General features: G+C 44.6%; 1 protein-coding gene across 1 annotated transcript in view; it reads right to left on the minus strand.

Moving 5' to 3' along the window:
• ITFG1 (integrin alpha FG-GAP repeat containing 1) overlaps nt 1-22,629 on the minus strand; it is a 526,073-nt gene that overhangs the window by 239,650 nt on the left and 263,794 nt on the right. Inside the window, exon 10 of the mRNA XM_029608474.1 lies at nt 14,965-15,128. Within this exon, the coding sequence (XP_029464334.1) occupies nt 14,965-15,128 (164 nt within the window). The remainder of the gene's footprint in view (nt 1-14,964; nt 15,129-22,629) is intronic.

Here is a 22,629-nt window from a genome sequence, read left to right on the forward strand (position 1 = left end):
GGAGAGACACTGCGGCGAAGCAAAAAAAAAAACCAAAAGCAATTTTGGTTTTTTTTTTCCAAAGGCGACAATTTTGGTTTTTTTCCAAAAGCGACTTACTTTTGGGATCTGTCAAGATCCCAAAAGTAAGTCGCTTTTGGACGCCTGCACAACTTACTTTTTTGAAGCCATCAGCAGGAACACGATCGTAGCTCCTCCAGACGAAGACGAAGATGGCCGCCTGCACGGGGGAAAGCGTACAATTGGCCGCTGAAGACGTGGCGTCACATCCCGTGACGCCAAACGTCACGTCTTCAGCGGCCAATTGTACGCTTTCCCCCGTGCAGGCGGCCATCTTCGTCTTCGTCGGGAGGAGCTACGATCGTGTTCCTGCTGATGGATTTTGGATTTTGAAAATACATGCGTATTATATAACTAATATCTGTCTCATAAAGAAAAGAGACTAATAGGGTAGCTCTTTCTACAATCTCTATTGTAGAAGATTCTAAAAACTGTGTAAGATTTTGTAAATCCAATTGGTGACTTTGAGCTTCTCTACCTCTCACATTGCGAAATGGAAGAAAATAAACCTTATTAAATGACGGTAATTTATCCAGTGGTATTTTCAAAATCTCAATTAAGTATCTCCTTAATGTCACCCTAGGTTGCTCCCCTAGAACTTTTGGAAAATTTAAGTCTGAGATTAAGACGTCTCAGATGATTTTCCATAAATTCTATCTTTCTATTGAGTGCCAATTGTTCTTGAATTATTGTAGATTGTACCTCTACCCCTTTTTTAGCCCCATCTTCAAGCCCTTGAATACGTTTTTGATAGTCATCTACTTTAATTTTTGAATCTAAAATGTGGGTATCCACCTTTTGTGCACATTCAGAAATTCGCTGGGAACATTGTTTTACTTCTTTTCCTAGCTGTACCATAAGCTCCCATAAGGAGTCTAGGGTCACTGTAGAAGGTTTTCGATACAAAGTCTCAGTATCAGAAGTTTGAGGAAACATTTCCTGTACAGCAGTGACCCTAACCTCTTGATTTGACGCTGACTTTACACTCTCCGAAGCCTCTGTTGTTCCCTCTGGAATGCTAGGAGAGCTCGTAGGCTCCCTACCTAGCAAAGCCACTTCAGAGGATTCTTGTGAGTTTGCTGCCAAATATTTCCTCAGGACTGGGGGACTCAAAGTTATTTCCCCGGATGTGACCGAGGCTCCTTCATCAGTCACATCAATGGGGATGTTCACCCCTTCCATTTGTGGTTGGGAAGCTGTATACTGTGGAATTGTGCGCTGACCTGGAGGGATCGTTTGAGATGAGGGATAAACTCTAACTTTCCCTTTTCTCTTCGGGGGCATAACTAAAAAGAAATTGTTCAAAGCGACTTACCCCAGGCAGCGCAAGATACAGCAGCACACAGTGTTTTTAATCTTCCTTCTGTTTCCAACGAGAAGGTGCTTTTATGGATAGGTCAGTCTTTATTCCAAGTCCGTTGTGATGACAAAGATCTTTCTGTATTTTCAGGCAAAGCCGTGCGCCCCTTTGGCGACACGCCGGCGGTGACTATCGCTTCGCTACAGAGCAGTTTTTAAAGCCCCTCCGGTCCCCGGTCTCTGACGTCAATGGGCGGGGTCAGGGTTCAGCGTTCGGGTCTCCGTTGGCCTTGTAGAAAGCAAGGCCCGGTACCAATATAGACAGACCACCTTCCCGGCAAACACCTTTTTCTCCTCCCGAACAGATATTCAACGCTGCAGAGCAGTTTTAAAGCCCCTCCGGTCACCGGTCTCTGACATCACGGGGCGGGGTCAGGGTTCAGCGTTCGGGTCTCCGTTGGCCTTGTAGAAAGCAAGGCCCGGTACCAATATAGAGAGACCACCTTCCCAGCAAACACCTTTCTCTCCTCCCGAGCAAAATAACTTTCTTAATCAGTTTAGGTAGCTGCACAGATGAGATGAGATGACTTTCAACATCCAAGCAATTACAGCCAAAGATTGACGGTTGGAATACAGGAGATCCCCATTACATTTACTAATTGTTGCGTCCGTTGGTGCTAGACGGCTTCGCCCCGTTTGCCTCACCTTGTTCATGGCTCCTCCCACTTCCCTTTGGAAAATGGCTGCCACCGTGTCTACAAGCCAACCTCTCCGGTGTCCCCGGAACTGCTATGGTGCTGCCTCCCGCCATGCTCCTCCCAAGGGCCTACTAGGGTGCGCACACCACCGATGTGTTTATTCCAGCATTGGGGCAAACCTCGGCGGCGTTCCCCTCTACTGACGTCACGCCATCTAGATATATAGCCTGTACTTTGTTGCTAGCTCATTGAGTTAGCAAAGGATTGGTTTTGGCCAGTCTAAGCTACTCTGCTGCTTCCGTGCTGCCGCTGAAAGCTCTCTCTCTGCCCTTCGGAGTATTGCTAACCTGGGTACCCACTCATCTGGGGCCCTCTGCTTTATTTCTGGTGCCTTACAGGGATCAGGTACTCGCTCCTCGAGGGCCTGCTCTCCCTGCCTCGGTGCCGCTACCAACTACTTCTGCCTGGTGGAATCGCATGCCTACAGCAACCATCTAGTGAGTAATCTAACGCTCAGTCTATCTCATCCACAGCGCTGCCTTGCTGGGAAACCTGTTCCGGAATTCCCCTATACCAGGGGTCAGGAACCTTTTTGGCTGAGAGAGCCATAAACGCCACATATTTTAAAATGTAATTCCATGAGAGCCATACAATATGTTTAAAACTAAATACAAGTAAATGTGTGCATTTTATGTAAGATCACACTTTTAAAGTACAATAAGTCTCTGAAAATATTACACCAGGCCTTAAGACACCAATACATCTCCTATTAGGAAAACGGACCAAGTCAGGCTGCTATAGAGTCCTACACAGAAACTACACGCCAGCAGAAAACCTCACCTGAATCACGTGCTGTCCCTCACCTAACATAGAATAATGTGGGAAATATGCGCTTGCCAGCAAGCCATTTCATCAGGGTTTAAACACGTAACTTCCCTTCTCCCTGACCTTTGCCTGAATAAAAGCATCACTTGTGCTTAAGTCTCTGCCTAGGAAAGGATACCTGACTTCATGTATTTCTCTGGCTTATAATTAATCCTGTTAGCCTGAAAGAAGGGCTGGGTTTTCCCTAGTCAGAGGCAGGACAAAGTCAGGAGGTATAGATTTCAGCAGCCAATGAGATGATCCGTGCACACCCCCTGAGCCAAAGCCAATAGTGTAGGGACTCGTCTGTTGCTATGGGAAAGTAGCCAATCATGTAATGACACATCATCTGCCTTTGTATGAATGTACAATAAAAGGAAGAGCCTCGTGAGGGTTCAGCCCTTCTCTCTCTTCCTGCCTGCGATGAAAGCTGCGAGAGACCAAAACGCATAACAAGAAGCATGCAGAAAAAACTGAATTGGAAACTGCAACAAGCCAGAGTCTCTGTATGCAGTATAATAAAGGAAAAAAGAAACATCACCCATCCTTATAAAACAAATCAAGAAATATAAAATCATCAGCAGTAAAACTGTACTAACAAAAAGAACATATTTCGAAACAGCTGATGAGTGGAATATCCAATAATTAAAAACTCATATAAAACATTTCCAGATACCAACAAAATATTTCAAAATAGCAGACACAAAGATCCAGTAATGAAAAATAATAAGGATACAAAAATTTTTTTGCTCTGCATACCTGGGAACGTTTGATATCCAGGTGTCCTGAGATTGTTCTGAATTAGCAGGAGGCGGGGTGGTTTGCTTGGAACTTTCTCCTCTCTCAGTCACATACCAGCGCTCTCTCTCACACTGGCTCTCAATGACACACCTATACACACATGCTCTCAGTACTCACATATACACATGTTTTTTCTCTCTCATATAGGCTCTTAATTACACATTTACACACATGCTGTCTATCTTTTCACGCTTACACACACACACACACAGGCTTTCAATCACATAAATACATGCTGTCTTTTTCACTCACACACAGACTCTCATTCACATGCTTACAAACATGTCCTCTCTTTCTCTCATTTACACACAGGCTCTCAATCACATACTCACATGCTCCCTCACCTAAATCAGCTCTCAATCACACACAGACACACATGGTCTCTCTCTCTCATTTAAACACAGGCTCTCAATCACATACTCACATGCTCCATCACCTAAACCAGCTGTCAATCAGACACAGACACACATGATATCTATCTTACTTATACACACAGGCTCTTAATCATACATAGACATGATTTCTCTCACACACAAAGGATCTCAATCATACACACATACTCTTTCACACAAACAGGTTTTCAATTACAAACTTACACATACAGGTTCCCAATGGTAAACTTACATTCATGCTCTCTCTCTCATAGGCAGGCTCTCAATCACAGACATACTCTCTTTCACATACACAGGCTCTCAATCATTCACATACATGCAATCTCTCACTCACACACACACACACACACAGGATCTCAAACACACATGCTTGCTCGCTCATTCACTCTCTCTCTCCCCCACCCCGGGAACTCGCGGCAGCAGCAGCCTCCTCCCAACACTAACCTCCTTCATTTTCAGCCCTCGCGGAGGCGAAGCCGGAGTCCCATCGGCCGCGGTTGAAACTCTTCATTTTCCTCCGAGCCGTGCTGCAGTCTTCTTCCCGTCAGACACTAGCGTGGCCTCTTCTTCCCACGCAGGCACCCGATGCTCTCCACTTCCTCTTCCGGGCCGCGGGAAGAAGAGGAAGTGGAGAGCATCGGGTGCTTGCGCGGGAAGACTCCCGCGCAGGCACCCGGCTGACACCCGATGACTCCCGCGCAGGCACCCGATGACTCCAGCGCTGGCACCCGGCTGACACCCGATGACTCCCGCGCAGGCACCCGATGACTCCCGCGCAGGCACCCGGATGACTCCAGTCAGCGGCACCGGCGTGCTCTCTTCTCCTCCCCCCCGCGGCCCGGAAGAGGAAGTGGAGAGCATCAGGTGCCTGCGTGGGAAGACTCCCGCGCAGGCACCCGATGACTCCAGCGCTGGCACCCGGCTGACACCCGATGACTCCCGCGCAGGCACCCGATGACTCCAGTCGTGCCGCTGACTCCAGTCAGCGGCACCGGCGTGCTCTCTTCTCCTCCCCCCCGCGGCCCGGAAGAGGAAGTGGTGAGCATCGGGTGCCGGCGCGGAAGAAGAGACCACGCTAGTGTGGTCTCTTCTTCCCGCGCAGGCACCCGATGCTCTCCACTTCCTCTTCCGGGCCGCGGGGGGGACAAGAGAGCACGCCGGTGCCGCTGACTCCAGCTGTCCTGCCGCGTTCTGCCCGGGCTGACAGCATTTTAAGCCCGGGCGGCGGAGGACCGGGGAGCAGCTGGGTCAGCAGGGAACCGCGAAGTGTGGCGACACTTGTCTGTGAGCCAGATGCAGCCCTCAAAAGAGCCATATCTGGCTCGCGAGCCATGGGTTTCCGACCCCTGCCCTATACCAATGGGGCGAGAAGAGTTCCCTTTGCCGAAGGTCCTGAGACTGCTACATCCAGACTACCTCACTACTGCCACCTCTGGTGGTACACTTCAAGCTGTTTAATAAAAGAACTAACTCTGTGTTTGTGCGTCTGCGTTTAGCCCAGTACTGTGGCGCCTCACTGGGCTCCTTCCCGTGGGTGTGGTCATCTGCCTCAGTACCCAAGAATCCACCCAAACACCGCTTAACCATAACACTAATGAGGGAAGAGAATATCTTCAATCTTATTGCTTGATCAAAAGCTAGGTGTTTTAATTATGGAAACCAAACTTGCTGAGGCCAAAAGTGGGCTATTAGAATTATTTGCCCTCTTTCCTTTCTCAGTTTTTGGACTTTCCTGGATATTAGTGTAATTGGGGAAACTGTATAAAGGAGTCCTTGATTCCATGGGTTGGAGAATGCATCCACCGCAAATATGTTTTGCTGATTTCTTGGAGCAAAATGTTGAAACTTTGTTGCTGGGGGATGTTGCAGAACAGTCTATTTGCAGAGTGTCCTAAAGCTGAAAATAGCTCCTGCACTATTTGTGTGTAATGGCTTTTTGAAAAGTTGAAGTTGGTGAACTAATTTCTCTGCTATTTGATTTTGGTCTCCAAGTAGCTACATGGCTAGAGGAAAGATTACTTGAGAAATTGCCAGATTCCAAATTCTTGCAGCTTCCAAGCAAAGCCTGTAAGAACCCATTTCCTCTTGCTTGTTTATACAGAACATTGTTCCTTGGTAGTCTGGATGAACACCACCTTGTTCATCAGCCACAAAGTGAATACTTTTAAAGCACTGAAAAATAATCAAAGCTAAATTATATAAGAGAGAAATTTTCTCTTTCCATGACCAGGTTTCTTTGGACCAGAAGCCTCTCAAAAGAGTTTCCCAACTGTGTCTAGAAGCATCTTTGGTACAAATTTCTTGGTATTGTGATTGGTGAAACAACTGACCTTTAAACAGGTTCAAATGGTCCAACCACCAATTTAGAGAGTGGGCAATATTGTTGGATATCTTTACCTTGTTTGACATCAGTTGAAGATGTTGATTCCATTGGAATTTAAGATGCCATGAGCTTTTTTTTGTGTGGAGATGGTCAAAAGGAGTGACCTGGATTGTTCCTGCCATATGGTCTAGCACAGGGCTTCCCAAACCTGTCCTAGGGACCCCACAGCCAGTCGGGTTTTCAGGATATCCACAATGAATATGCATGAGATACATTTGCATATACTGAGTCTCCATGGTAGAGTCGAGCAGGAACTTGTCACTTATTTATGATGTTAACGATTATTTGGACAATTAGTCTACCATCTGTCGAAGCAGAAATGCTTTCCTCTTCGATGTGTCTATGTGTGCTCCTATGACATGTATTGCTGGAGAAATTGTTATATTGGATTTTGGGTTACTGATAAGAAAACCTAGGGCTGCTCATTAAATGGAGCGTGGAAAAATGGGCTTCTTGCAGGGACCTGATACAAGCCAATCGTTCAAGTAAGGAAATGCAAAAACATTGTTCAATCTTAGGAATTTTGCAAAACCTCTGAGTGCTGCTGAAAGTCCAAAATGGGGAACAGTGTATGGGTAGGATCTATCTGCTATGGTGAAGCAAAGATATACCTTAAGGGTATTGTGATGTGTCAAAGTATTTCTGAGATCCAATTAAGCAAGCCAACTGTTTTCATCTAGGGAAAGGATGGTGCCCAGAAATTTCATTATGAATTTTTCTTTTTCCAGGAATTTGTTGAGATTCCTGAAGTCTAACATGTATTGGAGACCTATTTCTTTTGGATTCCAGAAGTCTATGTAATAGAATCTTCAGTTCCTTTCTTGAAGTGGAACCGGGTCTATTTCACAGCTATTAGAGGAGGTGCCAGTTCCTACTGATGATGTAAGAGTTGTTTGTTCTCCAAGAAATACTTCTTTGGAAGGTGGTTTGTGGGAGAACTTTTGAGATTTGGTCTGTAGTCTTGTTTCATAATTTTCATTACCCAGCAGTCTGTTATCAGGGAACATGCTAGACTTTAGAAAAAGTTTAAAAACCTGGCTCTTTAAACAAGCTTTTCAAAAAGAGAAGGGAGAATAGAAGCCAGGGATGGGCAAAGCATGAACAATTAAACAACCACACACACTGCAGAATTCACTAAGGGACAGATTTTCATACTCCGCGAATAGGCCTACTTTTGTTTGCGCTCCAGGCGCAAACAAAAGTACGCTGGATTTTAGTAGATACGCGCGGAGCCGCGCGTATCTGCTAAAAACCTGGATCGGCGCGCGCAAGGCTATCGATTTTGTATAGCCGGCGCGCGCCGAGCCGCGCAGCCTACCACCGTTCCCTCCGAGGCCGCTCCGAAATCGGAGCGGCCTCGGAGGGAACTTCCTTTTGCCCTCCCCTCACCTTCCCCTCCCTTCCCCTCCCTAACCCACCCACCCGGCCCTGTCTAAGCCCCCCCCTTACCTTTGTCGGGGGATTTACGCCTCCCGGAGGGAGGCGTAAATCCCCGCGCGTCAGCGGGCCTCCTGCGCGCCAGGATGCGACCTGGGGGCGGGTCCGTAGGGCGCGGCCACGCCCCCGGGCCCGCCCCCGGAACGCTCCCGACATGCCCCGAAAACGCCGCGCGGTTCGGGCCCACCCCCCAACACGCCCGACACGCCCTCTCCAAAAACCCCGGGACTTACGCGAGTCCCGGGGCTCTGCGCGCGCCGGTAGGCCTATGTAAAATAGGCTTACCGGCGCGCAGGGCCCTGCTCGCCTAAATCCGCCCGGTTTTTGGTGGATTTAGGCGAGCAGGGCTCTGAAAATCCGCCCCTAAGTGTGTAGTTTTTAATAGATAGCGCATCATCACTAAAGGACAAGTTACAATTATAAAGTTAGTTCTGTACTTAAAACTGAGATAGAGAGACATGGACATGATTCATCTCATTTAACAATGAACATTGATCACAAACTATGTTACCGAACCTTATGGCACCTATGTAAACGGACGAATTGTAGTATCATTACTTTTTATGTGCTTTAATGTAAACCATAGTGACTGTCCCCACCAAACGACGGTATAGAAAAGATTTAAAATAAAATAAATAAATAGTGGAAAACTGCTGAAGTTCAGTAGAGAAGATCTGATGAAACTGTAATCAAAACGCCAATTAAATGTTGTGGTTTTTTTTGGTTAAGGTTTAGACCATGTTCTTTCCCTAGCTCTTGGTCTGAGTTGATGCTGCTGCTATTGCTGCTCTGGCAGATCAGGGTATCGGAAAGGACAATGATAGTTTCTTCTAAAGTATAAGCACATATACAACTTAAGAAGGTAAGTCTGCTTTGGTAGGGAAATAACTATAGTACGTGAATTGTAACTCGTCCTGAGCTTGCATTTGGAAAAGGTTAGTAATTAAATCTAAAATCCAAATCAAAGTATTGTCTCCTGTACAGCTGTTTCTGAGACCTTCTAGAAACAAAGAATTGCTCTGCAGTGGCCGCTGAAAGGGTGGAGCCATGATCTTTGCTGGTGTCCATTGTTTCTTTCACTTTCTCCCCAAAGAGATTATAACTTGTGCTTGGAACATTTGCTGGCCTGTCATGCACATCCTCCTATAGTCCCAAAGCACGTGACTAATCAAGTCTTCTGGTTCCAATGGCAACTGCTAACATTTTAGAGGAAGTGTCATAATAATTGTAGACTGATCTTGCAACATATCGCCAACCACCATAGTCAGCACCTGTACCTCACGGTTCTGTGTTCAAAATTGTGTACTATGTCCTGCTGGGGTCTCCCAACATGGCTCTTGGTATCCTGCTACTCTGCTGCATCCTGCTGCTCTGAGTAGGGGCCTGTAGCATCTCAACAGCCTTATAGGGTCAGCTCACAGGAATTCCTGTGGTGCGGACTGATGACGTCAGCACTGCTGTAATTTAAAAATAAGCTTACTCTTCTGGGCAGGTGACTGAGCAACACGTTCTGTTTCTTCATTCCTGCATCTGGCTATTCCTGATTCTGAATTCTGATTGCGACCCAGCCTGGTTCCTGACCTTGTTTTCGTCTGCTGCCTGCCATGATCCTTGCTTATCTACTGCTTCTGAATGGTTTCCACCTATCTGATCCTGTCTTTACTTCATGATTCAAATACCGTGCATTGGCCTTGTCTGTCAGTAGTACCAGGGTCCACTCTCCCAAGCCTGCCACAGATCTAATAAGATCCAAGCCACATTCCTTATTTTCTTGTATCATCAGTAGAAACTGCTGCATTTGCAGGGCTTCTGCTGAAATTTGTAGCTTTTATAGAAAAAAGGACATATATTGGATCACATGCAATTGATGAGTGGTTAGCATAACCAATTGAAAAATCTTATTTGCTACATTATCTAAAATCCTGGCATTCTTAGTAGGAGTACTTGAATGTGCCTTTGAGTGTTTTGCTCTTTCTAATGCTGACTTTGCTACTACTGATTGATGTGGTAACCTGGAGCTTGTAATACGATTTATTGTAATCTATGAAAGGGTGGAATATCAAATCTGTAAAAATAAATATACTTGTCTAATTTTCTTGCCACCAGAAGGATAGCAAAAATGGCATCTGTCAGATTCTTGCTTTAAATTCCTGAGAAGTCTATGAACTGTAACCACTGCTACCATGGAGAAGGATGTAATTAGGGTAGTTAGTCGAGCTGGGTTTAAAATAGGTTTGGACAATTTCCTGGAAGAGAAGTCCATAAACTGTTATAAACCAAATCAACTTAGGAATAGCCGCTACTTATCACTGCGCAATATTTAATTATTTAAAATATTTATTTTCGGCTTATATTAATGCTATTCTAAGCGGATTACAATTGTTCTTTAAGATAAAATACAATTATAAACATGATAAAACATACAAGCAAAAATGACATATGTGACATAATATATATAATATATTATATAATATATATATATAATATATATATAATATATTATGTGACATAATAATAAATCTGTCTATATATAAATCTATGTATCTATCAAGGACCTGAAAACCAACATAAGAAACCAATGCATAAGAGCAGCATGGGTTCTATTTACTGTTTGGGATCTTGCCAGGTACTTGTGATCCAGATTGGCCAATGCTGGAAATAGGATACGGGGCTTGACAGACCTCAGTTTGACCCAGAATGGCAATTCCTTATTCTTATGTAAGTACTCTAAACACATTGGCCCAGATTTTAAAAACCTTACGCGCACCGGGCCTATTTTCAAAGTCCCGGCCACGCGTGTAAAGCCCCAGGACGCGTGTAAGTCCCGGGGCCTCGGGAAAGGGGCGGGGCGGTCTGGGGGCATGGCGTGGCTAGAGGCCCCTGGCACAGTGGCCATTTGCCACTGTGCTGGGGGATCATGTGCCGGCAGGGTGCCAGCGCGCACAACCTGCGCCTGCTCAAAGCAGGCGCAACAGATAAGAAAACAATTTGGGGGGGGAGGGGAGTTAGGATAGGGCTAGGGGGCGGGGTAGGAAGGTTAGAATAGGAGGTAGGGAACTGGGGAAGGCCGTGGGCGTTGGTGCGCGTAGGTTGCACAAATGTGCATCCCCCTTGCGTGCACCGACCCCCTATTTTATAACATGTGCGCATGTTATAAAATCGTGTGTCCATGTGTGCCCGCGTTAGTTTTGAAAATCTACCCCATTCTCTTTAGGTATTGTCCTTGTTATTTCTGGACAAAAAACAGTAAGTTATCTTCAGTACTACTACTAATATTAGTGCTTGACATTTCTATAGCGCTATTTGACATACACAGCGCTGTACAAACAACAACACAAAGGACATTCCCTGCTCAATAGAGCTTATAATCAAATCAAGCCATATAGGTCAACAGAGAATTGTTAAAATTAATTTGGCAATATGCTCCTGGGATGCTGAAGAGAAGGATCTGATGGAAGACTAATGCACTGCATGCCATGTGAATGATATCATAGAGTGTCATATGAGACTATGAACCCTTTTGATGAGTCAGATAATATAATGGGGGAGTATTCTGGCAATGATCTATCTTTAGACAAGGCCAATTCCGAAGCCTGAGAATAGATTTGTGTTTGAATTATGTCATTCCTAGCTTGATAAGGAGGAATAGGTTTTTGAATGTCTAATCTTGAAATATTGTATCCAAAATAGGGGACATTTCTTTTAATGGCAAAAGAGGCAGCAATTCTGGCATACTGGACAAATATTTTACCAAAATCTCCAACCACATTTTCTCTACAAAGGGATGATCATCCTTCTTCTGTAGTAGAACCACTGGGGAACAGTCATCCCATTGCAGAACTATGACCAGAATAGCCAATGAAATCTTTTGTATTGAAGACAAAGCCTGAAATTTAACATGGTGGCCCAGTTTCTCTGTGCCGAATGATTCAGCTTGGAGCAGACAATTTTGACATTGATGGGTCCCCATACCTCTGCCAGTTAGCAGTACCAATAAAAAGCTGCTGCTGAAAGAGATTCTACTGAAGGAGTAGCTCCCTCTTTTCTGAATTTTACACCTTTCTGTGTTAACAGTTTGAGGCAATATAGTGCCAACATCCTTCTGCACCAAAGGGTTGTTAGAGCGGTTAGAGTTTAAACCGCCAGCCTTTGAGGTAGTGGACTGGAGCTTTAAGGAGAGAGCTACTGGAGCCATGGAAAACTGGGGAAGCAAAGGTATGGATAACTTCCAGGGATTGTGGGCTGGATTACATTCAGCCAGGCACCCATTGGCTAATAAGTATCCTTTCCTCCCAGCTGTTCAAAGGCTCCAGCCAGCGGAGAGTCCCATGCTGGCCCAATGCTTTCAAGCTTGGTCTACAAACAGGACTACATTTTGGACTGTATCTGGGATTAATTGGGTTTCTTTTCCTGCTTCCTGGGTAAGGGAAATCACATTCTTGGAGTTCCTTGGTTGTCTCAGCCCTGCAGTCTGTAAGCCAGGGAATATATGTTGTGTTCTATTTTCTCATTAAGCCTTATTTTAAAGCACAGTTCCTGTGTTGTACTTGACAAGACCCTAACAAGGAAGCGACTTATCTCCCTCTTTGATGGAAGGGGAACGGTGCCTGCATCAAGAATGTGTCGACTCATGGAACTTAGCATGAGAGAACTCTGCCTTTTAAGTTTAAGTGAAGGCCCCTTAACTTTCATAGGTTTCCTATTTTTCCCTGAAGATGTCTGAGGGGACTCTAGAAAAGCCCTTAGGGCCAGATTTTAAATCACTTATGCACGCCGGGCCAATTTTCAAAGGCCCGGCCTTGCGTGTAAGTCCCAGGGTTTGTGAAAGGGGCGGTCCAAGGGGCGGGGTAGTCAGGGGGGTGGGGAGGGACTAGAGGCACCCGGCACAGCAGCCATTTGCCACTGTGCCCGGGGATCACGTGCCTGTAGGGTGCCAGCGCGCGCAACTTACTCCTGCTCAGAAGCAGGCGCAAAAGGTAGATTAATGATTTTGGAGGGGATTTAGGATAGGAATAGTAGGAGGGCAGGATAGGGGAAGGGAGGACAGGCTAGGGGGTTGGGAAATTCCCTCCTAGTCCTTAATTGGAGCGGACTGGGAGGGAACTGGGGAAGGCCCCAATGCGTCGCCGAGCGTAACTGCAAAAATCCTACTCCCCTTGCGCGTACTGACCCGGCATTTTATAACATGCGTGCGTATGTTATAAAATCACGCGTCCATGTGTGCGAGCTGGGTAGTGCACGCACATGGATGCGCGCAATTTTTAAAAATCTACCCCTTAGGGCCGAATTTTAAGACCTACGCACGGGCGTAGATTTGTGCGTGCACAAATCTATGCCCGATTTTATAACATGCGCGTGCAGCTGCGCGCATGATGTAAAATCCAGGATCGGCGCGCGCAAGGGGATGCACACTTGTGCGCGCCGAGCCCTAGGGGAGCCCCGATGGCTTTCCCCATTCCCTCCGAGGCCACTCCGAAATCAGAGCGGCCACAGAGGGAACTTTCCTTCTGTCTCCCCCCACCTTCCCCTCCCTAACCTGCCCCCCAGCCCTACCTAAACCCCCCCCTTACCTTTGTTAAATAAGGTTGCGCGCGCCAGCCGATTGCCGGTGCGCAATCACCCAGCATGGCCGCTGTGCAGAGGCCTCAGCCCCGCCTCCACCCCGCCCACTCCCCGCCCTTTTTTTCAAGCCCCAGGACATACGCGCGTCCCGGGGCTTGCGCGCATCGCCGGGCCTATGCAAAATAGGCTCAACATGCGCAGGAGCGGGCTTTCGGGGTTACGCGTGTAATATACACACGTAATCCTTTGAAAATCCGCCCCTTAGCGTATAACTTCTATATATTCTGTTCTTTGGGGACATATGTGCAGGTTATGCAATTAGGTGCATTATGTGAAGGGTCTAAACACCAAAATACAGAAGACATTACAATCCATGAGGGACATCTTTGTGCTGCACAAAGAACATCTCTTGAATCCCAGCATAATGAAGACAAGAGAGGCCCATTCAAACTCAAATGAATTCTGCATTTTTTTTGGGAAGTTTGCAAAAAAAAAAAAAAAATCAAAGAAATGGAAAATATTTCATGAAAACATCCAAAACATTTCTTCACCATAGTGGATGGAAAGACTGGGAGACTTGTGTGGTATGTGGCTGCGTGGGAAAACCCATGCATAATCAGAGAAACTGTCTCAGTTTTTCTGAGCTTTGAGAGAGCTGTTCTATTTCATCACCATTGGGATGATATCACCCTTCTTGTGTGACTGACGTTATCCTGCTTATCCACAGAGAATAAAAGTTGTTTCAAGTACATTAAAAACAAGAAAGCTATAAGGGAATCAGTTGGGCCATTAGATAACCAGATGACACAAATACACATACCCATGCCTTATTTCTCAAGAATAAAAGATGAATAATTGAGCAGCAGTACCATTTGACTCCTACTCTATTCTTTACACAAAGAATGTGAAAATTACCTCCAAACTGTTTAAGAACCTTATACAATATTTCTAATAGACACTTCCATAAAACTAGCATTTCAATTAAGCTTGCAACATTCCAAGTTCACTGATGCCTTCAAATTGCTTACCTTTCCAGAAATTAAATTACTGTGTTAGAAGTTTAATACAACAGCAAGCAGGTAAAAATTACTTATTACAAAAAGGTAACCCAAAATACAGTAGTATTGACAATATACAGATAAAGAAGAACATCTAATATTTCATAATTGATCTAATACATTTTTATTATTTAGGGGGATCTCTTTATAGATTTATCATAATTAAAACATTCTAGTAATTTTCACATGCTATAAATTTACAGCAGAATGTATATGTTATAGATTACTAATTTATAGAAGGCCTTATCTTTTTAACCTTGCAAATTCAGTAAAGAATATTTGTCTCTTCATTTATTTGCAAAGTAGTTACTCTTTCCTATAACATTTTATAGCGTTTATTCCTTGTAAAATAAATGTATTCTTAAACTATAGTTGTACATATTTAAATATTTTTATATATGAAGGCTTACCTTCCAGATACATTCTTTAGAACAACCAGAGCATCAGGAAACCCATCCATGTTGTAGTCTCCAATATGAAGACCAATTGGAATTGTAAGTGCAGGTTCTTTTGTATATTTCACAAAACCCCAGACTGCGTTGTTATTACTGAAGTCTTGTAAAACTGTAATCCACTGGAAAAAGCAAAAATTATAACTTTACCAAAAACATTTTAAAATGGAGAGTCATCTATTAAAAACTTCCAATAGGAAATACATACACCACCACTGTGTTGCTGTAAATAAAATTCGTTATGGCTAAATTTTGACTGCAGGTGAAAATCACAGTAAGCTACTCCACATTTAGTAAGGAAAATAAAGTTCCAAGAAACCACAGTCTCAGTCAATAATACAGCTACTCATCCCTGGCAGTAGGTATTCTTGATAAACCCTCCCATGGCACTTACCTTTGCAGATCCAGGAATCCAGTGGATTAGAACTGGATGCTCTTTAAGCAAAGAAAATATGGGCCTCTGCTGAAGCATCCTCAGACCACAATGCTAAGGTGGCTTTTCCCCAATCATGGACCTCCGCCTTCTGACTGCAACTAGGAATCTCCACTCTACTCAATTGAAGCAATCTACCTGGACAACTGACAAATAGGGAAACACTTCTCTTTTCCTTGAGACAACCTCTGAGTCTTCAGGAAATCTTAATGGTTCCCTTGGACCCTAACAGAGCAAAAAACTCACAAGTCCTGACTTGGGCCGAATCACTCTCCCAGGGTAGGAGACCGCCCTCTCCCTGTGGACTACACCAATTAACTTTTGCAAGAGAGACGCCTAAAAGAACTCTGTACCACGAGGACACAGGAGTTTCGTTAAAATCCCACTGGGGATACCAATCACCTCTACCACTCCTACTTCTCTCTAACCTCACTCTCAGGGTCTGTTGAGACTCTGAGGCCTACTAGTATGAAAAATAGAACAAATACCTTCATTTTTCCATGAACATCTTTATAGGCTGTCAGTTCTGAGCCTCTTTATTAACTTCAATATCATTCTAATTTTAATCACCAGAAATGTATAGACCACAATGATTTTTAAAGTTGTTTTCCAACAATTGTTCTTTCCTTTTCCTTTCAAAAGTTCAAATATCTGTGCATTTATGGCTGCTAGTAGAGTCATCATGCTTCATAGAGAACCAATCAATATTTTAATTAAAAAAAATAGATGAAGTCTATTTCTAAAACATAACCTACTGTGTAGTTCAATGTTTGAACCAATGGGATCATGGCCAGAACATAAAATCTAGATCAGCCTGGAGGCTTAAGTGGCAAGTGTTCTGCACTACTATGGGGAGGACCTGGAACTGAGTCCCAGGCTAGAACTCTACTTCCCAGGATTAGTGGGGTCTGAAGATGGTGTAAAGGCAGTGTTCATAGCCCCTGAGCTATGCGCTTCAGCCATCACTCAACAGCAACACTGAGTTCTAGAAGCAGCTCTGGTTTGTGGGCCTGTGACGCCTGGTCCATCTTAAATCCACTAAGGAGAGTATGCTCTGTGGGCAGGATCCTGCATGGCCGGTGGAGCTCAGAGGGCATTACCAGAGACTGAGGAATAAAAGCTGGGATTCAGGTAGGGATAAACCAGACCAGACCCGACCCAGGTCTCCAGGAGGAAGACAGCTCCTGTTACATAGCCACAGAGGCATTCACGTAACATAGCCACAGAGGCATTCACGGAGCGGGATGCCAGTGGCCAGTAGTTGGTGTTCCACCTTCAGGCAGCAAAACACTGCACGGAGCGGCAGTAGCCACAGAGGCATTCACGGAGCGGGATGCCAGTGGCCAGTGGTTGGTATTCCGCCTTCACGGAGCAGAGGGCTGGAGGGCTGCCATCTCCAAAAAAAAACAAAAAACAAAACAAAAAACAAACAAACAAAGCAGGAGTGGGTAAGAGTATGGGGCAGGGGTGTGGCCTGCTTGTTGCAGCGGTTGCTACTCCTGATTGAGCTGGATGTTCACTGGGATGCGGATACGGCGCTGCTCTCTGCATTGGTGGAGGAGTGGAAGGGAGTTGGGGCCGGAGGGTGATGGAAGCCAATAGTGACGGGTGGGAGGGAGAAAAGGGGTGGGGGGGGGGGAATGGATAAACTGCGTGGCTTGCTGGGCAGAATGGATGGGCCGTTTGGTCTTCTTCTGCCGTCATTTCTATGTTTCTATGTTTCTATATAACACTCCAAACAATGAGCTGAGACAAAGCTGAACTGTGACTACTGAAGAAATAAGTACTGAACTGTAAGTAAAGAGAGTACACTGTTATGAAGGGAAGACAGTCTACTGTTGTGCATGTGTGAAGCTGTAATAAAGATATACTGTTTTAAGAAAGGCTGGAGTCAGACTAGTTTTTCTCCAGGCCTGTAGGAATCACTGCTTGTACCAACAGGGTCCTGGACAAGGACTGTTACTGCAGTGGCTGTTCTGAATAGAATTATAATATAAATATAGGCTGAACATCCCTGTGTAGCTCTGAATGAAGGACTATGGCACAGTATGCAAACACGAGGCTTGTTCCAATTCAGCTTATAAAAGGAGGAGGAGGCGGCTTCTGCCAGGCCAAACCAAACCAAACCGAAACAACAAAAAGGCCAACCACTTTTAAGGACCCAAAGTGTCTTCCAAAATATTGTCCTTAAACTGTGAATTGAGTGGAACAACTAGTGCTCCTGACCCTAGATATGTGGCCATAAATTTGATAAAAATGTCTTGTTTAGCAGCTTGTGAAAAGAGAGCAGCTCTTTTATAAGTGTAAGTTTATTTGGAAGGCTGTTCCAGAGGATGGGTGTAAAGCTTTAATTTGCTTAGTGTCATTTATAAATATATATATATATATATATATATATATATATATGGCATTTTTCAGCTTTAATCATTAATCACACGATTTTTGAGTAATATTAATGTGCAAAAAAACCCAGAAATCTTTTAGTGCAAAAAATGCAAAAAGCACTGCATCTCAACAATTGGCCAAAACATTGCAGTCATCATTAAGATGAACAGATGTCCACAAAATTCATCTTTATGTTGGGGTCCACTACAGAATCGTAACACTAGGAGGAATTATATTGTTTCAAATCTGCATTTGTATATGGTTTAGGGGGATAATAACGGTATATAAAACCCTACAAATAAATAAATAAATAAATAAAATAGTTGTGGTGGATAACATGGGGTAGATGGAGAAATGGGGGAAGGGCGTGGAGATTTGCAGATGGAATGGAGGGGATGGGGAGAAACGGGAGGCAAAGAAGGAAGGGGGCAATGTTTGGATGAAGGTGACATCCTCAGCCCCGAGGAGCCTCCCGCCGTAGGATGAGGTTGCTGGTAAAGGGGGGAGAGGGAGAGGTATGAGGAGGTGTGGAAGGTTAGATAGTTTCAAGTGGTGGTATGGGTAGATTTGGCTCTTTCAAAGCCGAAGGAATTGGGGTGGGGAGTTGGGAGGGGAGAGTTTTTGGGGAGTTGTTTACTGTTGTTTAAGGGAGGGTTAAAAACTAAAAACAGCAGACATTGTGCACATTTTTTATTGAACATTTGGCAGGCTACAGCTCAATATTTAGGCGATGAATATGCTAGGCATTGGGTGGATTTGCATCCCTCTGATTATGGCGGATTCCAAAATTAACCTAGTATCCTACAACGTTGGAAGTATTACATTTCCAATAAAAAGGAAACAGATTTTTCAATTCCTTAAAAGGTTCTCAATTTAGATTGCAATGCTGCAGGAGACTCATCTGATTAATAGGGAACATGAGAAACTTCAGAGAGACTGGGTGGGTCAGGTTCATTACGCTTCTTTTAATTCAAAAAAAGAGGGGTGTGCATAATCTTATATAAAGATCTGCCCATTAAGATAAAAAAAAAAAAGACCCTGAAGGTAGATTTGTCTTTATAGAGGGGTTCTGCATGAGCAGCCGGTGATGCTGGGGAACGCCTATGGCCCTATCAAAAATCGAAATACTTTTTTCTCGCAATTGGGAAGTACAGTTGCAGGATTTTCATCTTTTCCTGTTTTGTCTGCTAGGGATTGGAATGGCAGGCATTAATTTCGGCCAGCACCGGGAAATTGTACAGAAAAGCAGAAAAAACTGCTTTTCTGTACACTTAATATCATAGCAATATTAAGTCGGAGGCCCCAAAATTTTTAAAAAAAATTAAAATCTGCCTGCAGCCCGGAAGACGGATACTCAATTATGCCGGCGTCCGTTTTCCAAACCCGTGCCTGTCAGCGGGTTCGAGAACCAATGCCAGTAAAATTGAGCGTCTGCTGTCAAACCCGCTGACAACCGCCGCTTCTGTCAAAAAGGAGGTGCTAGGGACGCGCTAGTGTCCCTGGCCTGTCAGTAACCGAACACTACACTCAAACTGAGAAGTAGAACTCTTTATTTACATTTACAAGAGACACACAAAAAAAAATAAAATCAGCTTTTAATTTTATATATAAATCTGTAGCCTAAAAATGTTAGAAGCAAAAAAGACACAGCAGAATGGTGGAGGGACTGTAGCCATTTGCAGTGTGAGCTCTGTTGGTGCTGGCTGAAACCTCTCTATATCTTTCCTTTGAATTGCTTTCAGAATGTGCCAGATGGTGAAGCTATGTCTTTCTCTCTCAGATTTGGACTCCCTTCTAGTAGTTGGGCCCAAAATCAATGTGTTATTTATTTTATTTATTTATTTATTTTAAGTTTTTTTATACCGGCATTCATGAACTCGTTCACATCATGTCGGTTTACAGAAAACAGGGGTGCGAATAATACAACCAAAAAACACAACGTGATGTAGAGAAGCAGTTACAATTAACAAGGGCTAATGAACTGGGAATGTAAGAAATAGAAAGAGATAGAGGAGGTTAATTATATACAAATGTACAATATAAATATTTGGAGGAACTGACGGACTTGACTCCCATATTGCCAGTCATCAGAGTTTTTGACAGTGGCTCTGCCCATCTATCTATGTCGGATGATGTTTTATTGTTTGGAGCAATAGAAAGAGGGACGGCTGTGGTGCAGGACTTCTCACCATGTCTAATACCCAAGAGTTCTGTTAGACCTGGGAGCAAGCAACGAGAAATTGGATCTAATTTTTGGGTTGAGCCACTGTCAGAGACAGGAAGCTGGGTTTGAGGGACATAAGAACTGCCAAGCTGGGTCAGATCTATTGTCTTATGGGGAAAGTGCTGGATAGCTCAATGGTTGTGGTCCGAAAGTGGAAAAGAACACCTTTCATTGGTGATAGCTTCTGGAGCGGAAGGTCTGCCAGCAGCAGAATTAATATCCAAAGGAGCCCAAACAGAGCAGTGAGTCCCAAACCTCTCCTGGGGGGCCTCCAGACAGTCAGGTTTTCAGGATATCCTCAGTGAATATAATTGAAATAAGTTTGCATTCAATGTGGGGCTAAAAAGAAATTTTCACCAAGAGAGGCAGGACATGGGCGGGCTGGAACTGCACCATGAAATCCGTGCGTGTTTACACACACAAGCGCACGCTGGGATCCCCTACCATGTAACTTTACTTCTGCTATGGATGGCGTGTAAGTCATGTAACAAAATAAAATAGGCTAGCCAGCGGGGTTTTAAGGCTCGGGGCTAATAGGGTAAAAGGGAAGCAAGTTAGGTAGGGGATTTAGGAAGTCCTGTCCTTTACTGGGAACAAACTGGGGAAACAGGTAATTGCGCACTTATCTACTAAAATTCCCCCCACTTATGCGCTTGAGTTGCCATTTGCGCACGTCAATATAAAATCGTGCACGCATATATAGCTGATTTTATAACATGTGTGCGTATGTTATAAAAGCACCATGTCCACGTGCGCACCCGCACGCGGGTCTTGATATCTACTTCATTGAGAATAACGTATGTTTTCCATTAAATGAATACATTCCTCAGCTTCCTTTGTCTTGTGATTTGTATCTATGTCAATACTATTTCTTAAAAAGATGTTTCTTGGTTTTTGTTTATGGAAACTGAATAAATATCAAGCTTAAAACAGTAAAGCAAATCATAGAAGCAAAAATAACAATTCTAAAAATCTCTTCAGCAGTAGCAGAGGAACAGCAGCATGCAGTGCTTTCAGAGCCGATTTGCTTTGCTAAAACTTAACAGTACCCTTAACAGCCACCCTACATGTTTAATAAGAAAGGCCAGGACACACATCAAAGGATTTCAGTGCACTTCTCCTTTTGCTTCAGCACTCCTGGAGTGTGCCTCAAAACCTCTGAATGCAGACTGCGGCTACCACCGCCCACGTATGCTAGAGCATGAAAAAGGATGGCATCGCCTTGCTACAAAAATATAAGATGTTACAACATTAAAATCCTTTTTCTCTGAATTTAATTATTACTGTAAACAAGCCCGTGAAATGCCCTGGCTCGAGTTCCAGAATTATCTCTGTTTGCAGACTGTCATTCTAAACCGCACTGCTACCATTTTTAGCCTCCTTTCCTAAAGGGGAAGGTTTATGAAATCGCTGTGCGTTTTTCTGTACAGTGATCTATCCATACCAAGTTTTCAGCACATGCCAGGAGAAGAGAAGGAGTGGGAGAAAAGGCCAGGGATGGGAAGAGGAAGGGAACAGACCCAAAATGAAGGGAGAAATGTGAAAAGAAGAGGGCTGTGGATGGGGGAGGAGATGGGGAAAATTAAGTGGAGGGGGGAGGGGAGAACAGGAATTTGGAATGGGGGAAGAAGAGGGAGGGACGTTAGGAGATTGAGGGAATGGAGGAGGGAGTAGGAAGGGTTGGTGGTGAGTTCCGGGATTTAGAGAGAAGGGAAAGGTAAGATGGAAGGGAAGCTCTGGGATCTTGGGGACAGGATGCAAGGTCAAGCAAGGGACAGAGGATATGAACTGCGGTGATGGCGGTAAGAAGGCAGGCATCCTTACTGTTCATCAGGCCTGCTTCCCTTGCATCCCCTTCTCTAACCTTCCAATAAATTTAGCATACATGTGCACACACTTGACACAAATCCCTTCTCTCTCAAACACACATGCACCCCCTTTCTCCAGCAGATTCTCTCTCATCCGCCATCTTCTCTCCTCACCTCCTCAAAATAATCCCCCTTTCATTTGTGTTTGCTCCAGGCTCACCACCTCCCCACCTGACTCTGAATGACAGAGGGACGAAGCTGGATTAAGGAGCAGAGTGCTATGTCTGCTCTAGGATCAGACCCTCCCTTCCTGCTCCTTGTGTGCTGCTTTGGAGGGCACTTGCTGGATCAGGTAGCACTGGGCTGTTTTCTGCTGGAAGGCAGCAAATCACCTGCTGCCCCCAGATTTCTGTTGACAAACCCAGGCCTGGTCATTGCAGAGCTGATCCTGAGCTGGGGACCATGCACCAGGATTCCTTCTGTAACTGTACAATCAGGGGCTCTGAGTCCATTAGCTGTCACCCTTAAGTAATGATCACTAACAAAAAAAAAAAAAACCAACCCAATTACTACCCAGGTGAAAAATCAAGCAAGAAGCAAACAAACCCAGGAAAAAAACAGTAAATCACACCTTAACTAAAGAGACCTTCATAAGCAGGGAACTTCAGCGTAATGACTGTGATTCCTTCCTGTGAGCCGTGAATGCTACCTCTACAGCTGATTCAGGCAGACTTGGTTTGAGAATGAAACCAGGGTGCACTTGCCATCTGAAT

This window comes from Rhinatrema bivittatum, chromosome 7 (assembly GCF_901001135.1).
Source record: "Rhinatrema bivittatum chromosome 7, aRhiBiv1.1, whole genome shotgun sequence".
Classification (NCBI taxonomy): Eukaryota; Metazoa; Chordata; class Amphibia; order Gymnophiona; family Rhinatrematidae; genus Rhinatrema; species Rhinatrema bivittatum.